This window comes from Pithys albifrons, chromosome 1, assembly GCF_047495875.1.
Source record: "Pithys albifrons albifrons isolate INPA30051 chromosome 1, PitAlb_v1, whole genome shotgun sequence".
NCBI classification, from domain to species: Eukaryota; Metazoa; Chordata; class Aves; order Passeriformes; family Thamnophilidae; genus Pithys; species Pithys albifrons.
The window spans coordinates 92,934,674-92,956,524 of NC_092458.1; the positions used below are offsets into that span (position 1 = coordinate 92,934,674).

General features: G+C 45.4%; 1 protein-coding gene across 4 annotated transcripts; it reads left to right on the forward strand.

Moving 5' to 3' along the window:
* The first annotated feature begins 186 nt into the window (after positions 1 to 186).
* Positions 187 to 20,343, forward strand: CCDC191 (coiled-coil domain containing 191). 4 transcript variants are annotated; one of them, XM_071560610.1, is made up of 17 exons: positions 187 to 242; positions 1,583 to 1,706; positions 2,331 to 2,460; positions 4,294 to 4,422; positions 4,924 to 5,102; positions 5,575 to 5,798; positions 6,592 to 6,733; positions 8,555 to 8,745; positions 9,442 to 9,691; positions 10,987 to 11,441; positions 11,940 to 12,034; positions 13,608 to 13,690; positions 14,394 to 14,495; positions 15,628 to 15,771; positions 16,932 to 17,084; positions 17,467 to 17,621; positions 19,126 to 20,343. In XM_071560610.1, exons 3-17 carry the CDS (start codon positions 2,421 to 2,423, stop codon positions 19,256 to 19,258), a joined length of 2,475 nt encoding a protein of 824 aa, XP_071416711.1. In that variant the 5' UTR covers positions 187 to 242; positions 1,583 to 1,706; positions 2,331 to 2,420; the 3' UTR covers positions 19,259 to 20,343. The 4 variants fall into 4 exon arrangements, with proteins under 4 accessions (XP_071416711.1, XP_071416692.1, XP_071416701.1 ...); XM_071560600.1 differs by lacking the exon at positions 187 to 242 and adding an exon at positions 357 to 408; XM_071560591.1 differs by lacking the exons at positions 187 to 242; positions 1,583 to 1,706 and adding an exon at positions 326 to 408.
* The last annotated feature ends 1,508 nt before the right edge of the window (positions 20,344 to 21,851 follow it).

Sequence of the window (21,851 nt, forward strand, 5' to 3'; positions counted from 1 at the left end):
GGAGGAGGCAGTGCCCGGCGGGAGGGGAGGGAGGTGCTGCGCGGTGAGAAGGGAGGCAGTGCCCGGTGGGAGGGGAGGGAGGTGCTGCCCGGCGGGAGGGGAGGGAGGTGCCCGGAGGGAGGGAGGGAGGGGAGAGGCTGCCCGGCGAGAAGGGAGGCGCTTCTCGGCGGGAGGGGAGGTGGTGCCCGGAGGGTGGAGGCGCTGCCCGGCGGGATTGGAGAGGCTGCCCGGCGGGGAGGGAGGTGCTGCCGGGCAGGAGGGGAGGCGCTGCCTGGCAAGAGGGGAGGCGCTGGCCGGGGGGAGGGGAGGGAGGTACCCGGCGGGAGGGGAGAGGCGGCTCGGCGGGTTGGGAGGCGCTGCCCGGCGGGAATGGAGAGGCTGCCCGGCACCGCCTCCGCCCTCCCGCAGGTTAGGGGCTCGGGACGGGCCCGAGGTACCCCTGAGGCTCGGCAGCGCCATGGTCGGGGCTCGGCAGCGCCAGGGTCGGGGCTCGGCAGCGCCAGGGTCGGGGCCGGCAGGGCCAGGGTCGGGGCCGGCAGGGCCAGGGTCGGGGCCGGCAGGGCCAAAAGGTCGGGGCCGGCAGGGCCAGGGTCGGGTCGCGGGGCTGGAAGGTCGCACAGGACCTGAGCGAGCGGCGCCGAAGTTGCAGCGTTTACTCTCGGGTTCGGGAAGGAGGGTGGTTGGAGCGCTGCTGTGTTTTGTATTTCCCTGCCGAGGTTTGGATCTGGTGGCTCGGAACTGGATCGAGGTGGGGTGGCTTGGGCGGTGGCAGTCGGTGCCAGGCTGGACGGAGCACTGTGCATCCTGACGTGGCTGGAAATCACAGGATCGTGAATGTTGTAAAAGACCTCTAAGGTCATGGAGTCCAACCATGAATTCACTGCCACCGTGTTCACGGCTAAACCACGTTCCCAGGTGCCACATCCACACGGTTTTTGAACTCCTCCAGGGATGGTGACTCAACCACTTCCCTGGGCAGCCAGTTCCAATGCCTCACCTCCCTTTCAGTGAAGAGATTTTTCCTAATATCCAATCTACATCTCCCATAGCACAGCTTGGGGCTATTCCTTCTTATCCTGTCATTTGTTATGCTCCAGGCACCTCAGTGCCTTTCTTGAATTTAGAGGTCCAGAACTGGACACAGGACTTGAGATGTGGCCTCACCACTGCCCTGGTCCTGCTGCCCACAGTATTTTTAATACAAGCCATTGGCCTTCTTGGCCACCTGGGCACACAACTATCTGTCAAGTAGCATCCCCGCATCCTTTTCTGCTGAGCTGCTTTCAACCACTCTTCCCCAAGCCTGTAGTGATGTCTGGGGTTGTTGTGACCCAAGTGCAAGACTTAGCATTTGGACTTGTTGCACTTCATACAATTGGCCTCAGCCCATCGATCCAGCCTGTCCTGATCCCTCTGCAGAGCCTTCCTATCCGAAAGTAGAGCAACATCCCCGTCCAGCTTGGTGTTATCAAAGATGTCCATGCCCATGGCGAGGAGGTTGGACTAGATGACCTTTAAAGGTCCCTTCCAACCCAAACTCTGTGAAAGTAAGGTATCTTGTTGATATGCAAAAATCTTACAGGTCACACAAAACTTGCTGTTGAGCAGTACTGCACAGTGTATGGGCAAGTAATACAAGAGATTTACCCCAAGGCACCATCTCCTGCATCTACAACCACCTGACATCAAAGAAAGTGATTTCTAAGGTGAACTTCCCTTTGTTTCCCGTTCTTGGGCACATCCATGCTCCCACCCTCAGCCTGGCAGTAGGAATGTGCATCTGCCTCCTCAGGCAGCACCCCAGGCCTCTGGCAGCTGCACAAAGGGAAGGAGTTCTGCAGAAGTATGGACTGTCCAGGGTACAGGTGTTACATGTGAAAACAGTGACATGTCAGGACCATCTACATCTCAGAGAGATGAATACTGAACAGGAAGTCTCTCTGACTATTTACACAGTGACCAGCCTGGCTATGACAAAAAGCTGGTATCAAATTTCATAGTTGCTGTTGCTGGGGACCAGCTCAGCAAGTCTCCATCCAGTCGCCAGGGGCTGGGTGTTTGCATTTTCCCTATGTGTTCTCCAACCTCTATGATTGGCACTAATTGCCAAAGAAGTATTTATTGCCTAATGACTTTTAAGTCAAATTTATCCAGTCATTTGAGCAGTCAGAAAATGTGTTTCCAAAGAAATCTATTTCTTACAACAGCCATGCTGTCTTGTGTTACATTCCCACTGATGTTTGCTGTCTCTGGAGAAGAAATGTGGATATGGGAATTGTCAAAATAACTTCCAGCAATCCTTAGAAATGTTTCCTTTCTTTAATTTAAAGAGAGTGGACCAAGCTGTCTCTGCGCCTTTTTCTTGTTGAAAGTCAAGCTATCCACAAGAGCCCTGGGGTCCTGTAACAAGTTTGGAAGCCATGGAGCAGCTGCAAGATCATGATGAGGCCTGTGAGGAAGGTGAGCTGAAATTCTGCTTGCCACAAGCTGGCTAAAATGAACTCTTCTTGATCCAGCTTTGTGGTTCTGGTCTGAACAGGCTCTTGCAAAGCTTGAGATCATAAGAAACAGTTCATAGTAAGATGTCTTTCATGTAATGGAGAAAGGCATAAGAAAGATCAATTGCTGGAGTTTAGGTAGATCTTAAATAGCATATTTAAGAGAAGGATAAAGTCTGTCTCCTGGAGATACCAGGTCAAAGACAAGGATAAATACTTTCCCTGAAGACGCACTGTATGGTCAAATACAAGTTAGTGGACTATAGGAAATCAGGTGAAATTACCTGACATATTTTTGATAGCAGGCCAAATGTGGAAATGGAGTTGCTCGGTGTAACTTCCACATCTATGAATGATTGTGTGGTTTTGCTTTGATTCCCATGCAACATTTTCCTCACTAATTAGCTAAATATTCCTTTTGTAATGCCTGCAGCCAGAAGTACTTCCTGAATTCTGAAAATAAAGCTGTGGTAGATTTGAAAAACAAAAAGGAGGAAAATTATCTCCCGTCAGTGCTAAAAGTACATGTGCAGTGTAAAATGCTGGTAGGAGACAGGATTTTAAAACTGAGTTAACCACTCTTTTAAGGGTCAAAAGTCAGCCTTACAGAACAAAACACTGACACACCTTAAGAGCATCCACTTCACTACAGGAAGTCAGCTTTTTCACCTGCAATCATCAAGGATTCAACTACATACACCTGTCTTCTTACAGTGCACTGTCTGAATGCATTATACAGCATAGTGGCTCCAAAGGAGCTGCCTTTGCTTTGGTGAAAAGCTCTGTCTTTTCCTTTGGTGGAAAGGTTGCTTGCTTTCCTCATGTTTATTATTTTTGTTTGTCTTTCTCTGCTAGGGTTTTCTTTTTTATAGGTACCAATCACCTGGGATTGTTCCTAGCTCAACTGAAATTCTTTTATCTGAAGTACATTATTAGAGTATGTAAGGGTGTTAACTACATACAGCCCACTTTGCAAAGAAAGAGAACTGCCAGGAGCTGCTTCAGGAACAGCTTGGCTACTCATGCAGAAAGGCCAGGTGGTTTGTTGAGGCAGCAGACATATTAGCTGTCCTTGCTTTTGAGTAGGAACTCTGAAAAAGGAATTTTGTGTTTTTCTGCAGAATAGTGGAGATGCAAATAGTCCATGGGAGGATTTTATACTCAGTTGTTCATTAGGCATTTGAGCTCACTGAGGAGTACCACATCCATCATGGGTATGCACCTGTAGTTGCAGTCTTGATTCTGAGTACAGGTGGTCCCAGGCAAAGTTTGCCACCTGACAGAATTGCAGTCTAGACTCGCCAGTTGTTCCTGGAGCTGTGGTACTTGCAAAGGTTAACTTGTACACATGAAGCCAAACAGTGGTTCTTTCATATTTAACATATTCCAGCCTTGGCTGTACATGTGGAAAATATCTAAGTGTCTGCAAGTGCAGTGATAAAACATGTGAAAGCTATCTGAGTTATGAATTAGCTCATGTGAATTCCATCTTCCTGATAAATGCTGTAATAATCACACAAGTGATCTAAATGTCCGCAGAATCCTGTAGGAAAATGGACAAGAATTCCTATGTGATATATGTGAGAGGGCAAAAGTTTGCTACCTTCTCTTCCTGTTCTTTTATAGATCAAGATGAGAGCAGAACTATTAGCATTGTTCTATTTTGTGTTGCAGATCAGCTTTCAGTCATTCCCAGCATGTGATATGACTGTCCCAGAGACAGAGTCTTGTTAGTTTATGCTTACCCATATATTTTTTAAGCAAGTGAAGTCATCAATCTCTTTCTTCATGATAGCCCAAGAGCTGCTTAGTAACTGGATGAAGTCCAAACTGCAACTGGATCTGAGTGATGGAGAAGGTGAAGTTGACTCTGTCCTCCTGGAAGAGCCTTGTGCAGCCCCTCCAAAGTATGAGCAGTTTGATGGTGAGAGCACTGCAAAGCAGTTCCTGGTTTCCTCTCTAAGAATGTTCTGAGGAAGGGCTCCAGGTCTCATGGCTTGTCAGACTGAGGTAAAAGTTGTTTTGAGGCCAGGGTAGTGGACTTGGTAGAAACAAGATTAAATGGGGGGGGTTTTCTCCCCAAGCCCTTAGAGCAGCTTGCTGTTAGGCTGCACAAATGCACCTCATAAACATTGAATGTCACCCTTTGTAAAAGAAATTATTTTATTTATTTTTTGAATGGGTATTTTTGAGGCTGTTTGAGATGCTCAGAGGCAAGGCAGTGAAAAATGGATGAAACATTGTTCAGTGGGAGACTGATTAAGACTCAGGATAAATGGAGTGCAGTCAGTGTGTCCACATTCATCAGAAATGCATTCACAGTCTGGGGAAGTGATCCCTTTAATTACATTAGGCTTTGTGATCTGAGACAGAGGGGTTTTTTCATTTCAGACTAGCCTGAGATAATCTGAACTCCTCATTTCAGACTTGTGCAGCTATCTGGAACGTGAAATGGAAAGTTCTTCTGTCCAGAAATACCTACAGCATCTTTTGCAGAGTGAAGCTGTGAACTGTGGTATAGTGAAACTCCTTAGACTTGAAGACATCAGGGAAAAACAAAAAGTTGCAGATCCACGAATAATCATGGAGCTCAGACACAAGCAGGTGAGCAGACAAGGCAGCACAGTTAAAAGGAATAGAATGGAGGATTATAGGATTAGAGTAAATGCTCAGTGATACCTGCCCAGTATTCTCTCCCAGCCTGCAATAATCTCTGACTTGGAGGCAAATACCCAAGAATGCTCTTCCACAGTTCAGCTGAAACATTACTGCATTTCCACGTGCACATGAGCCATTCAACAGTAGCTTGCACCCCCTCTCTGAGCATTGACAGGAAAAGCTGTCACAGCAGTCGGTTCTCAGTTTCCTCCCATCAAGTGATACTGGTTTAATTTCACTCTCCTTACTGGAGTGCTTTCTGGTCTGAGAGCAGTATCTCCAGTCAGTGCCAGCCACAGATAGGGTGCTTCCTTCATGTGAAAGGTGGATTATGACCCATCCTGTCAGTGTACTATCAACTTCAAATTCTTCAGCCTTTGGTGTTTGCTTTAACTTTTGTCGGTTTCCTCCTTCCCAGGTGAAAGAAAACCGAATAAGGCATCAGAAGGCATTAGAGCTTCAGAGACAGGAAGAGTCCCTGAAGAAAGCACTTCTGTCTGAGGCCAAGCTCCGAGTACAGGAGGAGGATAGAAAGAAGGCTCTGCAGGCCAAGAAGGAGGAGGAGGAGATCCAGAGGGAAATGGTGAAGCTGCGAAAGAAAATGGCTGAGAAGAGGCACACCATGGGAAAGGCATGGAAAATGTAAGAAGGAGAGGGAGGCATGATAAAATGAAGAACACTTGTCAGCTCCTTTTGTTAAATGTAAGAGGAGTGGTGGTCCCAAAGGAAACAGCTGTTATTCCTCTGTCTCTGATTTCTCCCAAAAGCTTTTAGTCCTTTGTTACCAACATCAGTGGCAGAGTTTATCATGAGTGGGAGGATGGGCTAAAGATCCTGTTTGCCTCCCCTCAGCCATTACCAGTGTATGCACTGAATCACAAAGTAGGAGTGTGTTTGCACCACCATGTATTCTCTCCATCAACTCTGTGACCACATGCAACCTTGTTAGTGTCTAATGCATCATGAACCCAGTACACAGAAAAAAATAAGGGAAAAAAAACCACTCTGTGTTGAAAGTCTGGCACTTGCAATACTTCCTATTGCTATGAGAGAATCAAGAGTATTTTTGGCTGAGAATTCTGCAGAGACATAATTTTTTCCTTTTGCTGAGCTTGGATTGTCATAAAGATGTTAGTTTCAGGGATGCCATTTATTTACTTAGGCAGCCCTGAGATCCTAAATCTTCTCATGTAAGTGCTTTTGTTCGTTACTGAAAGTTCTTTACTCTTTCCTTCTGCCTGCTATATTTTGGAAATGGTCAGACTGTTTAACCTCTGGGACCCCACACGATTACAGAGTTGGTTTTTAAGAAGGCCAAGTTAAATAGTAAGCAACTTTCTAAGCTGTAGAGGTGATTGTCTTAGGATTGACTGAAAAAAGAATGTATTAGATTGTATATAACTGTATTACATCTGTATGTTTGTTCACTTTCCAGGGAGGGAAAGAGGGAAAAGCTGTCAACCCAGGAGGTACCTGTTGCTGTTTCACTACCCCTGGTCCTGAGGAAAGAACAAGAAGAGGAGAAACAGAGAAAGGCTCAGGAGTTGCTGTGCAGGATTCACACCAGTAAGCAGAGAGTAAGCATCACCTCTTTTTCTGAGACTCTGAGTTACCTGCCCTCAGCTACCATTTGAAAAACTGAAGTTAAAGTCCCGGCTGTGCAGAATTCGTTACTTTTTCCAAGACCTCCTGATACAGGAAAATAGGAGAATAGGGCAAAAAGTATCTTGTAAGACTAAGCAAGAAATCCTGAGGTCCAACCCCAGCATGCCTATGCCTCAAGTACATTCAGTGGGATGTTCTCTTAGGGTTGTGAGAAAGATGTGGCTCTCAGGACAGATGCAAACATAAAGGCTTCTGCAGTCAAGGAATCACAGATATACAGACAAGAGAGCAGAGCAAGATTTATTTTCCCTTAAGGAAGGAAGTAGAAGGGGAAAGTGTTAAAAAAAGAGGCCTGGGAAGCACTTATTTTGTGTGTAAAGGGATTTTAAAGATTGCCTTGCAGACCCTGGTGCAGGAGCAGGGAGAGAAAAGAGAAGTGCTGCAGCCTGGGGTGAATGTTGAGCTGTGCCTCCAGGAGTTGAAGCATGTCAGCACATCTACAGTAACAGGTTCCTCAGGAATCCACTCCTGCTGGGGCCAGTAGGGTATTCTGTGTTACTGCAACAGCTCTTTGGAAGCAAACGTACAGACTTTAATAATTCCCAGTAGGAACCTCTTTCTTTTACCTTCAATGTTCTGATACCATGGTCAGCTGTGAGTTAAACATGGTGTATCAAATACTTGCAATTAAAGAGTGATCTCTTTGTACTGAATGTTTTTATATGACCATTTTCAGCAAAGGGAATAACTTCTTGAATGCAGGTATGAATGCCATCCATCATGTAATGTTTTTAATTAATAGAGCAGTCATCATCATTAATGACTATATATCTAGATACTTTTTGACTAGAAGAATGCTATGGATTTTATGGTGATTCCCCTCATGGCTCACTCCATCTGCCCATCTGCTGGATTTGAGCTTGGCTGCTGTTAAGCAGTGTACAGCCTCTCTCCAGCAGAGTCTAAGCTGTGAAATCACAGAACAATTTAGGACTGGCATAATGTGAAAAGCCACAGCTTAGCTGAGCTAAGCAATAGTGACACTTGGATTACTTTCCTAAAGCAGAAAGAAATAGCTAATGCACTGACTTTTTGTAAGTCTCCATTTGAAGATTTCCGTGAGTGAGAGGAATGCAATTAACACACGGCACTATGACAGAAGGGGAACAGCAGAGTCCTGTGAGTTGACCCACTTGGAGGATCAAAATAAACAGTGTCTGCAGTGACAGGGCTAGAATTATGGGGTAGATTAGACAGCAAATTGCTGTTCTGGATAATGTAAATCATTCCCAAAGGCAGCAAGTCCAATTACACACTAGGTGAAAGGTTTTACTTCCTACTGGAACACGGATGAGCTGAGGCCATGCCATAAATTCACTCTAGGAAGTGTCTTCATTTTTCTGTAAGTTAAAAAAACAATTAAAAAAGCAACACTTCTTCACAGAAGAACCTGTAGCGCCTCAGACATTTTCTAGATTTTGAAACCATCTTCCCTGCTTCTAAAAATTCTGTGTTTCTCACCCATTTTGTCACGTGATGAACTAAGTGCATTTCATGGCAAAGCACAGAGCCCCATGATATGATGTCTCTTTCTAGACCCTTTCTGCTTTTTGTAGAAAACCTGCACATGCTCTGCATTACTTCTATTTTTACCCTCAAGTTAATTGTTGAAAGTGAGGATTCCACAAAGAATCTCAAAAAGGAAAGTCAGATAAAGCGAAAGGCAGGGAGGATCAGCATTTGTGTGATGGGCTGTGTCTTGCTTATTGGTTTTCTAAAACTCTCCCATGCAGTGCATGCAACGACATTTCTCTGCTTGGCTGAAAGTTGTTCTGGAGCACAGAATCAAAATGGGAAAAGCCAGAGCCTTTGCTGACTGGAGATGCCAACTGAAGGCCCTGCGAGCCTGGAGAAATTATACTTGGGCCCAGAAAGTAGAGCAGGAGACACAGCAATTGGAAATTCATCTCCAAGATCAAAACAGGTAGTGACCCTGTACTGTGGAATTCCTCCTACTGCAGCAGTATTTGGGCAGAGCAGTGATGAGGGACTGTAAAAGGAGCTTGTCAGTCAGCCAGCAGGAGGGAAACAGCAGCTTTTGGAGAAAATTGCTACATTGCCTGCTGTCTGCCAGAGGCATTGTGGCACAGATGAAAAGGAGGACAGATACAAACAACAGCTTTAGCACTTTCCAACAAGCCTGTGTCTCACTCTCTCCATAGACATCTTTCCTGGAAATCTCACCCTGGCTTGCTCTGGACTCTGAAGAATAGGAGTTGCTAAATTCCATTTCAGTAGTAGTATGGCAGAGATCATTCTTGGTCAGTGCCTTTCATTAAAGAGGCTATTGGATGAATTGCCCATCCTCCTGAGAGAATTTTGCTCTTGCAGTGGTGAGACACTGTCACTTCTCCTAGGCAGCTGGCCATGGAACATGATACCTCTCTTGCCAACTATCCTACAGCCCAGGGTATGACATAGGAAATTGCAAAATGGGAACTAGGGAAGCTGAAATCCAAATAGCAGGCATCCTTTCTGCCCTCCCACTCCTCCTTGGAAGAACTCTATACAGCTTCAGAGAGCCTTCAGAGTTAAGCGGCAAAATTACTCAGGAAATATGGGGCTTTGTGCCTGGGCAGAAGCCTCACTCCTGTCATAACACAAGCACTTTCTCATTCAGGAAAAACCAACTGGCTGCAGAGCATAACCAGCGACGGCTCCTGCGCTGCTGCTTCCTGGCCTGGCAGCGCTGGAGCCAAGCAGAGACGGAAAAGCGAGAGCTGCAGATCAAGAGGGAGGAGACAAAGAGAAAGATGGCACAGCTGCTGGAGGCTGTGTCAGTGGGGAAGGGTGGTCTGGACAGGCCACTGGAGGTTAACACACCTGGAACAGCAGAAGTAAGCCATGGTCAAGTTTCGCAGCAAGACAAGGTAAATCCTTCCCATGTAGTTTTGTCTATTGGCATCTCAGGACTCTTAACAGGACTTTTGTATGGTCTGAAATGTAGAGTACATTGTCCCAGAGTAAGGCCTCTTTGCCAGGGTGACCTCCAAATACCTGCCTGCAACTGCTCAGGAGAGAAGTCTACTAATCAGCAGCAATGGACAATGGAGGAGTATTAAAAATAATCTCTAATGCTGCCAGAGAACAGCCATTCATGTACTGTGAGTGGCAATGAGCATCCCACCCCCAGATCACTTTTACTGAGCGATTAGTTACATCTTTGATGCCAGCTTAGACTTAAAAAGGGTAACTTGACTACATGATGAGCTTTTTTCATGCCAGTGCAGCTCTCCAGCTTTTAAGTGTGGGGAAACAAAAGGTTGTCACTGGCTGTTTTAGGATAATGCACATCACAAGGAGGTAGGAGAGGAGAATCAGAGGTTGCTTGCTTAAATTGTCACTTGTCAGGATGGATCCTGACCTTCCTTTCTGTCTCTAAAACTTGTACTACAGCAGTATCCCAATCTCAGCATGAAAACTCACACACACACGTTACAGGTAAAGCTTTTTGTTCACTTAAGTGTCAGCAAAAGTTCATTTCCTTTGTTGCATATATTATCCTAGCAAGACCACGTTTTTCTTCTGGTAAAATTTGTGCTCGAAGAATAGGACCGAATTTGGGGTTTGACCTTGGAACTGAAAAGCAGACATTGTATCTTATGTCTCTTCAGAGAATGGCCATGTCAGGAAAGGCTCAGCCTCATTCCCCACTGTGCATCTGTTTCATGGTATTTACCAAGGCTGGAGAAGAGGCATGAGGAAGCAGCACCGTGTAGACTTCTCTGGCGTTTGAAAAGGGACCGTTCAGCTACAGAATTCACTTCAATAACTCTTTGTCTCTTTATTCTCCATCTGAGCACCGAGTGGAGACAACATAGTACAAAAAGAAGTGTGCTAATACCCCAGAAATGAGCTGTCCTAAGCTGTGCTCCCTAACAAAATATTCAGGATATATTCCTGCCAAAGCTCTTGCCTGATCAGGATTTTTTCCTCCCGGTGGCATGGCACACAGCTCCTTAACAGTTCTTTCCCACAGCCTCCCATTTGGTGCATAATGGGGCCCCTCTGGCCTGACTAGGAATTGAATAAAGATTGCATAGCTGAGATTACCCTACTTCTCAGGCATCTCACTAGATTTGCATTAAAAAACCCACTGTGTAAGGGCAGAAGAGTGCTTGGTTTTAATCAATGCCAAATTTTTCTCTTTTTTTTCCCCCCTCAGCCAACTGAAACTTGCCCCATACAGAAAGAGCCTGATCAGACCAGAGACCACTCTTGTTGGGATGCTGTTCACATGTCTGATTTCTGCAGAAAACACGGATTTGCCTGGGAGATTACCGTAAAACATGCAGCCCTGAGTGCCCAGGACCAGGCTGTACAGAGGAATCAAGTAGCCACTGTCCTCCAGCGGTTTCAGGCACATGGTCCAAAGACATCTCCTGCTTATGACAGCTGTTTTGAGAACCGTCACTCCTTCCAGCAACGTTTGATTGAGGAGCAGAGGCAACAGCTTCAGAAACAGCAAGAGCTGATCCTTAAGCTGCAGGAAAATCAGAAGCTAAGCAGAGATAAAGAAGAGGCAGCACAAGCTACGGCTGTAACCCAGCTGATTAACAATTCTGTTTCTCAAACCAGAGAGGAAAAACAATCCAGGTGCAAGAATACAAACCCTTTGAGGTATGTGCCCCCAGTGAAGCAGGGTCAGTCAGCATGTCTCATTCCCACTCAAGCTGAGCCAGAATTTGTGAGGCAAGTTTCGGTCATGCTAGTGCTATCTGCTCTTCCTCTCAGCTATGACAGCCTCAAGAGTAGCATCAGGCTGGCCAGAGATCTCTGTCATTCTCCCTGTTTTGCAGTGGCTTGACACCACATGATCCATAGAGGATCCACACAGAAACAGTAACACCAGTGTCACACATAGTAATGGCAGGGGTTTATTTACTTAGGAAAAAAGAGAGCATCATTCTCAGTATTTCAGAACATGCAGCTGCCCTGGAACTCAGTTCCTTTACAAAGATGCGTCATTAATCCCATTTCAAGCAGAAGAAAGGTGTATCAGGGATTCACAATGAAAATGCAGCAAAATGGAGAACAAAAACTACAAGGCCATAGGTGGTAAGTGTGAGACATCATTTGACCACATTCACTGATGAATTTCTTAACTCTCTTTCATAGTTCACCTGATTCTTGGGGGCCAAAAACCATAGGGGCAGTGATGCAAGGCAGGAAGCCCTCCAGCCAGCTGACCTCAACTCATCCCATACTGAAAGGTATTGTTCTGGATAGCAAAAGCCATTCTAGACCACTTTTCTCAGAAGTTTGTCTCAAAATGTCTTTCTTTTTTTTCCTTAGCTTTGCTGGTTAATGATAGTATGCAAGTAAAACTTGGTGCTCTCTTTCCCAACCTGACCAGTACTGTGACGGGGTGAGCTGTATTCGTGCCCAAGTCAAGTACCTGTAAAACTTGGGCCACTGCAAGCCCCTCATGTCCACACTTAATAAACTGTTGTAACAGTTAGTCCTAACACTTGTGATCATTTCTGGTGTGACAAGACCCAGGGATAGAAGCTCTACAAGTTTTTTTGCCATCAGTCTCTTTCCCTTCATTACACATCCAAATAATGCTTAAACTGGCCAGTCATTTTCATGTAACTCTGACAGGGTGTTGAGATTTCAAAGGGAATTAAGTGCCTACCCAAGGTTGTCTGAGACAACAGTAGCCAGGCTGGGGAAGGAGCTCTGGATCCCTTCCTTTTGTGAGGTATCTCCATTTCTCTGGCCACACTGGAACAGCATATACACAGTGAACATACAACACAGCCTTTTCATGCACTATATTAAGGTTGGGTTCTCTAGGTCAAGTTCTTCCATATCAGTGAGAGGTAGTCATGGTCTGCATTAAAGGTTGTCTGGAATATGATTCTTCTAATGTTTCAACAGTTTTGGGATCACCAGAGCTGGTAGTTGGGCATTAATAGTTGTCTTTCATTGCCTGTGTTGAGCTCCAATGCTACCTAGTCCAAGCCATCACTCACTCTGATTTGCCTGAACTCTGTACACCTTAAAGACAGTAAGCATATTTTTCAAAGCACTCAAGTGCTTTAGTTTAAAGATCCAGAAAACTTCAGTGAATAAGTTTTCACTAGACAATTTTCCTTGACAGAGAATCTTGGGACAGCTGAGAGGAGAAAAGTATCTGAGGAAACCTATTGTCAAAACACTTTGATGCCCCTCAGTTATTGATTGCTCCATCCTGTGCTTTGTTTGTGACTGCAGGGGAAGCAAGCACGGGTTTTCTGTGGTCACATCAGCACTGTAACACTTCTGCTGATGGCCAGCAGGATCATTGCATTGCAATTAATCTCCCAAAAGAAGCATTAAGAAGTAGTTAGTAACTAGCAGGACCAAGTACCTGTGTGTCACTGTGACAAGGATGCTTTCTATCACGAAATTGCTCTTTACATAAGCAGTTAGAACTTACTGGAGACCTCAGAGCAATGGCTGCTAAATCATGTGCCCTGAGCCTCAGCCCTCAATCAGGAAAGACAGGGACAAACCCTCTGAACAAAGCTTCTTTCCTGTCTGAGCCTCATGGCTGTGACTGTCAACCAAGGAGGGTGGAGTGAATGTAATTGCGGTAGTCCTGAGTCATCGGACAAGCATTTGTAGGTTCCTTGTTCATGACACTGCCACAAGAGGCAGCAGAAAGCAAGTCCCTTTGTGCTGGCATTGCTAAGGCAATGGGGGCTGGCAGTAGAGTGATGTGGTCATCCTTATTCACCAAACTTCTGCCATTGTCCTACAGCTCATTTCCACCACACCTTATGTCCTCTGTTTCTGCAGGTATGGAGCAGAGAGCAATTCAGCGGGCAGAACAGAGGAGGAAAGTAGAGGAAGCCAAACAACGAAGAGCAGAGGAAAAATTGGTAAGGGAAGTGGAAAAATGAAATAATGTGTCTTTCACACCATTCTAGTTATAAGAAATGCTGATTTGACCCCAGAGTCAGGGACCAAGAAAAGGCCCTTTATCCAAAGCAGGAGTTTTATAGTTTGTTGAGAAAGCACATGTCCATCACACATCAGAAGAAGAAGTTATTGCTGCTTTTGCATATGGCTATGGATATGCCATAACATGGGCAGACACTTCAAGTTGCAATTCTAGAAGCAGCCTCCCTTAAAACTTTGATTTTCAGTGTTTGGGAAATGTTTGGGTACCTGTAAATCCTGCTTTGCATGTAGAAATGAAACTTAAGAACAGAGGCCAGGGATTCCGAACTGACTTCAGTAATCAGGTTATCAAAAATTATTTGGTGTATGGTTTAGATTCTTTAAGGGGAAGAGGGGGCAAATACTATAACTTAGGGCAAAGAATGGTAAAGATTTACAGATATTATAAAGATATGTATATATATAGAGAGAGGTATATATAGGTAGTAAAAAGAACAATCTCTCCTTCCTCTCCCTTCTGCAGGTCATTGTTGAGCACAGATCATGTCTAATATATGACAAAGTCTGCTTCCTTCTGAGGTTTCAGGTGCTGATCAATAGTAGAGGAGTACTAGGAAAGCTTAGAGGTCTGTTCACTGTAAAGATCAAGTCAAATTAAATTTGACCTTTCTCCATTTCAAGGCCCAGATGAAGGCTGAAGAAGAAGCACGACAGAGGAAGGAGGCCGAGGAAAAGGAAGCTCAGCGGGAAAAACGACGGGAGGAGAGAAGGCAGCAGAAGCTGGTGATCAAACACCTTACCTGTTTCTCTTGCTTTAGCAGGGATAGGGGAGAAGAGCCATTACCCACTAGTATTCAGCAGCCAGAGTAACATGAACTGAAGGTCTTCATTGGTAAAGCAGAGTTCCACAGCACAGCACCCACTGTATAGACTCATCACCTTACCCCTTTTTGGCAATGGTAGGGGAAGGGCTGTGTAAAAAACACTCTGTGAAATACATACTGTCTTGTCAGGAGGACCAGAGGTCCCAGCTGGTGGACATACTCTGCTGAGCTACAGCCACATAAGTGCACACAGTAGCAGCATGTTCAGTCTGCTTTCAAACTGCTCCTTTCACTCGTGTCCCGTCTCCAGTGTACACAATGATGCCAGTCACAAACACACGGTTTAAAAGTAAACAAGCCTGACAGTTATATCAAGGGCAACTTTCCACCTGAAGAGTAGAAGCACCCTCTCCTTGGAGCTAGCCTAGGAATAGCCGCACTTCATTATTGTTACTTGGAAATGAGCTGTCCCAATAACTCAAATAGCACATTTTAAATCCTACAGGAATTTGACCTACAACTACTGTTCTACTTAGATTAAATGTTTTAGAATCTTTGACCTAAATCCCTAAGTATCAGTCAAATGTAATATTGTACAGTTAGACAATGCCCACATCTTTCCCCTACTGTTAAGGCTAGATTAAGTGATAGGGTCCATGCATAAACTCAGAATTGTTTTTGGTCATGTTTTCCATCTAGTTTTATAAGCACAGAAAGCTGCACTGCCCAGGCTCACCAGATCACCCTGCCCCACACTGATGGAGGCCCATAAAAGGAGATCCTGCTACATCAGCATTTCTGGTAGCCACGGATGACATGTCAGCTACAGTAACACCAAACTGCAGTGCTGATAGGTGGCCCAGGGAAGTGTCCAGAAACACCATCATCTCCCAGGAGAATTTTCAAGACAGTTTGCTTTCAAACACAGGTTCTAGTACATGAGGTCATGTCTGGTCTGCACTGCTAAAGATGATGCAGATTCACATTTCCTGTCAGGTCAGAACCTCCAGCTCCAATATGATAATATATTGTAATTGTTTAACATCCTGTTCATCCTGAGGGAATTAAAACTACTGCATTTTGTATTCCAGAAAGAACTGGAGAAGCAGAGGAGACTGGAGAAAGAGCAGCAGCTCCAGAAAAAGGCTAAAGATCACTATGAGAAAGTCCTCCTCAGAAAGCTGGGAATAGTGCCATGGAAAAGGCTGAGGGAGCAAACCAAGGAAAACCTCGTGGTAAGGATAAAGGAAATTACTGCTACCATGGAAGGAAGGAGAAAAGGCTGTTTCCTAGATGCAGCACTTAGCAGAAGCCTTAATAGGCTTTTAAGCCAGGTAGAGATGGAAAAAGCAAAAATTATCCCTGCACACCCTGCCCTATATTAGCTTTTTGAATCAGCCCATCAGACAATAATCATGAAAAGTCATTAAAAAACCACAAGGGTGGCATCCTCATTAATAGCTGATTGAACAGGAACCAAAAAGACAGAGAAAGGAAAGCATTTCAATTTATTGAGAAGTCATTTTGTTAGCCTCAACTTGTCTGGAGTACTAACTGCCATATGAGTTGATGCTAATAACAGGGTGAGTTGATGTAATACAGCCAAAATAATATATTGGAGTTATATGACATGAGCCTGTTCCCTTACTCCACAGCCAAGCTAATCAGTGAGACACTACCAAGCCACTGTAGTTACAGTAATTAACCCCAACCTATCATCAGGGCTTTCCCTCTCTCTGGAGTTGCTGCTGGTGCAAAGTTGGCCACTGCTAGTGGCAGGACACTACAGGTGAAAATCCAGCAATCTGTTCTCTTCTGGCCATATCCTTCAGTGCAGAACAGCAAGTGGGAGCTTCTGAGACCTTGGTGCATGAGTATTGGTAATGAAACCTTTCCACACTTGCCTTATCAGGGGTATGCTAATAATGCTCAGCTGTATCCTGAAGATTTAGCCAGAGTCCAAGGCTAAGCTGGCAAGCTTCCATTTAAGTCCCTGGAACCGGAGCTACTCCCAGTACTTCACCACACGCACATAGGCCTCCAGCTAGGAAGAAGTAGAGGGATACAAGCTGCTCCATATGTCCACCCTGCTGGTCAGCATTATGGACTGGGTTGGGCTAAACTGCTAGAGGGGCTGTCTTTGCTGCGTTCACAACAGGTTAAATGAGCATCTCATTCAAAAGGGTATTCTCTAAAAGTGACACAGCAGTGGCCTGATACACTTGGTATGGTCCTTATGCTGACCTGTCTTTGTGTGGCGGGTTATTCCAGCTGTCAGACATCTGCATTTTGGGGGCCCCAAAAAGCTGAGGTGATTTTCTAGTGCACCCAGTTTTCTGTACCTTTATACTTGCGTAGTCAGTAGTCCAAATAACCAGCTGTTGTCTTCACTCAGGTGGCACAAAGGCACCACTGCTTGGGTCTGCAGAGGAAATGCCTGATGACTTGGCTCCAGAACACACAGCAAAGTCTCATGGAGAAGATGTCTTGGGCCGAGGACTTCTATTCCCACATGTTACTGAGAAGGGGCTTCAGGAACTGGCTAAAGGTTGGCCTGCACCACAGTGGAGACATGACACCAAGAGAGCTGGCTGCTGCCATGCTTTCCCCTCACCACACACCCCTCACTTCACACACCTGTAGCACAGCTTTTGCTGAGTTACACTGTCCCCATTCCAGCAATGTTATTCCCTTCTTCAGAAACCTTCTTTCAGCTCTTCTCCACCATTCTCTTCCACATAGAATTTTCTCTTACACACTACTCCACCTTTGCACTCTATCACCCTGCTGATTTTCCTCCACTCCTGTGCCTGCTGCCCTTCACTGCCACAGTCTCAGCACTGCTCTAATTCTGTTTATTGGGCCAGAGGTGGGGAGAGAGAGGAGGAGAAAAACAAAAAAGCCATTCTCACCTGTTTCTCCTTCCCTAGTACAAGGATTATCTCTCCACTCTGGAGGAGAGAGCAAGTACCTTCCATGCAGCCTGCCTCACGAGGAAGTACTTCTGGGCATGGCTTGATCTTATCATGGAGGAAAAAAGGGCATTATGGGAGAAGCTGAAGATTGCTACTGAGCACAGTAACAAGTAAGCATATGCCCTTGGCAGCAGTTCTTTTTACTTAGGTTTAATATGCCCTGTAGATTATTTTAGGGATTGCTTTTGACAGGTCAATCATCTGCTCCACAAGAGCACATGAAACAGGTTCTGTACCACTGGTATTTTGCTTTTGTGATATGGACAGGCAACATCAGCAGAGGTTTATGCTAATTTTCCACATGACCTGGAAAAGAAAATGTAGTGGTACCCTTCACAGGACTTTTAAATCTGCTGAAAGAGAATACAATGAAAGCAGATAAGTAGCTGAAACTTTCTAAGCTGATTAGCAGAGCTAGCCATGCAGCTCCTACTAAAAGCTGCCTTAAGAAAATCTTTAAGTACAATTATAGCAAGCCAAATGATTGCATAGGAATTACACAGTACTGTTTTGTCCACAGCAGATGTTTTAGTTCACAAATCCAAAGTTGATCAACTATAAATCCTACTTAAGGAATCTTTCAATTTATGCTGTCATCAGCCTGACTTGGCCATGAGAACGAGGAAGAGACAGTTCTACCAGTCATGACTGGAGGTGGACACACCCAGTCCACTGCTTGTCCCATAAAGTGTATTTTAACATGAAGAAAATACTACTGTTGAAGTTCAGCAGAAAAACTGAAGCATGTTCACCTCCCACCCCATGAAAGCATGTTAGCTGCGTGCAGTCATGAATAGGCTGTGTCTGTACATAGCCCAAACAGGATCTGCAGCACCTTAGAGGAAAGACTAAATTAAATTCACCTCTTAGTGGTAAAGCAAACCTGTTCCAGCTTGCTGTGTCAGTAAGATTGGAACAGTGCATGATTTAACAGCAACAAGCCAGCAAACTGGGGGAACCAGGAGAAATTCAGACCCAAGAAGAGACTGGATTCATTCTACATATGACCTCCTATTAGGAGCATAATGACTCATTGTTCCTCATTATCTCTTCCCCCACTGACTGGTAAAAGGCAGTTCAGATCTTGTTCTAGCAAACTATTCTTTAGACAGGACTTGTTCCTATCATCTGTATGGGAAGTCAGGGCACGGTACCTTTAGTGGGGTGGTTAAAATCAGGTCAGAATTGGAGCCCAGCTGCCTGTGCTCCCAAAGGGTTGGTTTGGACCAAATGAGCCTCCAGTTTCCCTGAAGAAACTTTTTTCAGAGGCTTTGTTTATTCTTCTAGAAATACCTTTACCTCCTCAGAGCACTAAGCAAACTGCAGCTAATGAATTGTCAGAGGGAGGAGCAAAATTCTTGATGGAGAGGAGTAGAAAAGGGCCATGTGTTATTTTCCCTAGCATGATTGACATATCATGTAGATATGACATGTAGATGCTTAACATGTCCCAGCCCTGACTAACAGCAGAAGGAATATAGCCCACAGCTATTTTAGGGGAGTTTCCCCCTCAAATAGAAGTAATCTTTTTATTATCTGCCTTGTAATCTGCCTTGTAATCTGTACACGTCTATCTGTTGTCACTTTGTTTCTTGTGTCTCTGATTTCTTTAAGGAGACTTATGCTGAATGCATTCAAGACATGGAGGCAGTATCCATTATTGATGAAAAAGGAAAGGGAGAGAGAAGAAAGGAGAAACCAGCTACGCAGGAGAGTAGCTGAAATTCTCCCCAACTTCCAAACGTGACAGAAGAGAGTCAGATGAGAGGGAAAGGAGACAAACGACCAGTTCTGTTCAGTGCTACCTGCCTGCTGACTGAAACAAGTCCAAGGGGAAGGCTTGCCAAGTGACAGCCAAAGGAAGCTCCCTGCAGTCACTGTTGACATAAACTAAGAATAGATGGAAGCTTATCTGACAATTTGTCTTTTCACTTCCCCGAGTCATTCCTCATAAGGTCCTGAAGCCTGTGTAGAAGTGTCTTGACTGGTGGCTGTGAAGCCAAGGTAATCAAAGCCTAGCACAGAGTGTGTTTAAGGCCAAGGCCATTTCCACACACAGACCTGCAGCACTAAAACGAATCCTTCTCCATCAAAGGAAGCACAGAACTGAACTGAACCTCCTTTTCCCTAAGCAGTAACCTGGTGTCTTTCTGTTGCCAGTACTCTGTAAGGTTACAGCTTGGTTAGAGAACAGACAGATCTGACTGTCAGCTGACCGCTGGGTACTGCTGCAAACTTGGCTAACTGTGCCAGGAAAGTTTGGATGGAAGAAATGTTTGTGCAAACCATATTTGCTAATGATCCAGATCATTGCATTGCATAGGGACAATTCAAAACCTGGATTCTTTTTCAAGGGACTGCCTTGTTTGCAGCACTGGTCAGTTCACAAGCACAGTGCTTTGATTTTGGTGGGAAGGGGCAATTCCAAGTTTATGAGCCTCGTTGTCTTGTTATTTGGACATTTCCCAAGCTGTTTCACTGTAGTGTGTCAAGTGTGTATTGTGCAAGTCTGTGAGGGTTGTTTTACTTGATCCAGTGCTTCCAAAAAAAAAAAAAGACGTAAGTCCAAGAAAAAGGCAGGTTGTATTTTTTATATAAGCTGACATTCAAATTAAAGTTTCTTACCACTGTTCAACCTTAACCTGCAGCATAATGCAGACAGGGTAAGACTGTTAAGGTACAGAATGTTTTAGCAACAGCATAAGGCAGGAAGCTGGAATCACTTCCCCCTCACAACAAGATAGGCAAAGCCCTCTCCAAAAGCATTTGGCAGTAGAGGAAGCACTTGAGTAACAGCAGGAAGAGGACAGTTCACTGTTATCTTGTATCAGATCATTTGCAAAGCCCATATATGCACTGAAAATTTCCAGTAAACCCAAATCCAAAATGAGCACAACTGAGCTGGTGGTGCAGATTGTGTCAGAAGTTGGCTGAATGGCACTAGACTGAAGTCAGGGTCAGGACCAGCACTAAGCCCTGCAGATGAAGGCCATAGGACAGGTCAGGTGTCCATGTGCAGCAGCAGGCTCCAAAGCTTTAGCTTTGGGAATTTGTCCACACAGAAAGCTCATAGGGATGTGGCCAGAGACACTCCCTGCCCACATAAGCCAGGCTGTCCAGGCTCTTGGTGCAGGTCTGAAGACAACTGTCACTTGCAGGCTCCCTCCCACATCCATTCTCTACAACACACAAACGTTTACCATCTCCCAAAGGCTCCTCACAGACCTGACTGCCAGCAGGTCAGACGAGCACATTATCCAAGTGCAGGGAGCTGAAGGTGCCTGCGTGGAGTGTGGGCGAGTACAGACCATCTGGCTACATTAAAAGGCAGATTGTGAGAGGAAGCGACAAGCTGAGAGAGGGCTGAATAACTTGCCTTACAGGGAAGAACAGGCACTGCAGAAGGGTAGTTTTTTGCAGAGGACTGAGCTGAACAGGCAGGGAGGAGCAGAGCTGGGGGCTGAGCTACCCAAATAATGCCCTAGTGCGGCCAGCAGCTACACTTTGTGCTAACAGCAGCATGCTGTAACAGCACAGCAACAGCAAGCCATTTTCTCTTAATACAACCCTGCCCTTTGTAAGCCTCTGCCATGTAGTGCCTAACAAGCTCCTGGAATACCTCTGAACCAGCCCTTATGCTCCCATGCTGCTGGTGGCCTTTCCCCAAGCTGACTTCCTCAGTGGGGCTTGATAACAAACACAGTAAGAGAAGTCTCCAGCCCGCCTTCCACCTGGATGCATGGCATAAGCAGGACAGTGACCCAGAAGACAAAAGGCAAGGGCACATCCTTCCTCAGCTGGAGGGAAGGCAGCATTACAGCCAGCTGAGACAGGACACACTGCAGCTGTAAGGGGAGTAGCAGAGGTAGGTGGCAATAGAGTAGATGTACCCACATACAGCCTGGTCTTGACCCCAGCAACAGGCTGGGCAGGGGTTGCATCTATACCTCTCAGCTAAAATGGTGCCCCAAACCACAGACTACTCAGGGGTGCATCCAGTTTTCTAAATTGTAGATTTTTTCCCCAGCAATTCACACTTTGTCCTCGAGACCCGCAGCTCCCACTCATCTCAGTGCCCACTCACCATCCATGAAAATGCTGCTGTTTATGGAGCTTAGTTCCCCGCCAAGAACTTGAAGCACAACCAACACTTTTGAAACTGGCCTTTGTCTCCAATACTCTCATCTTCCAGGGTTTTCTATTGCTCAAAGCTTTGAAAGATTCTCCTAGCAAGATGCTCTTTGGTTGGACAGTTCCAGCAGCAAGAAGCCAGCAGATCCAGGAGGAGCTGTGCTTTGTCAACCCTTTGCCCTTTCCTACTACCAGTGAAAGCACAGAGC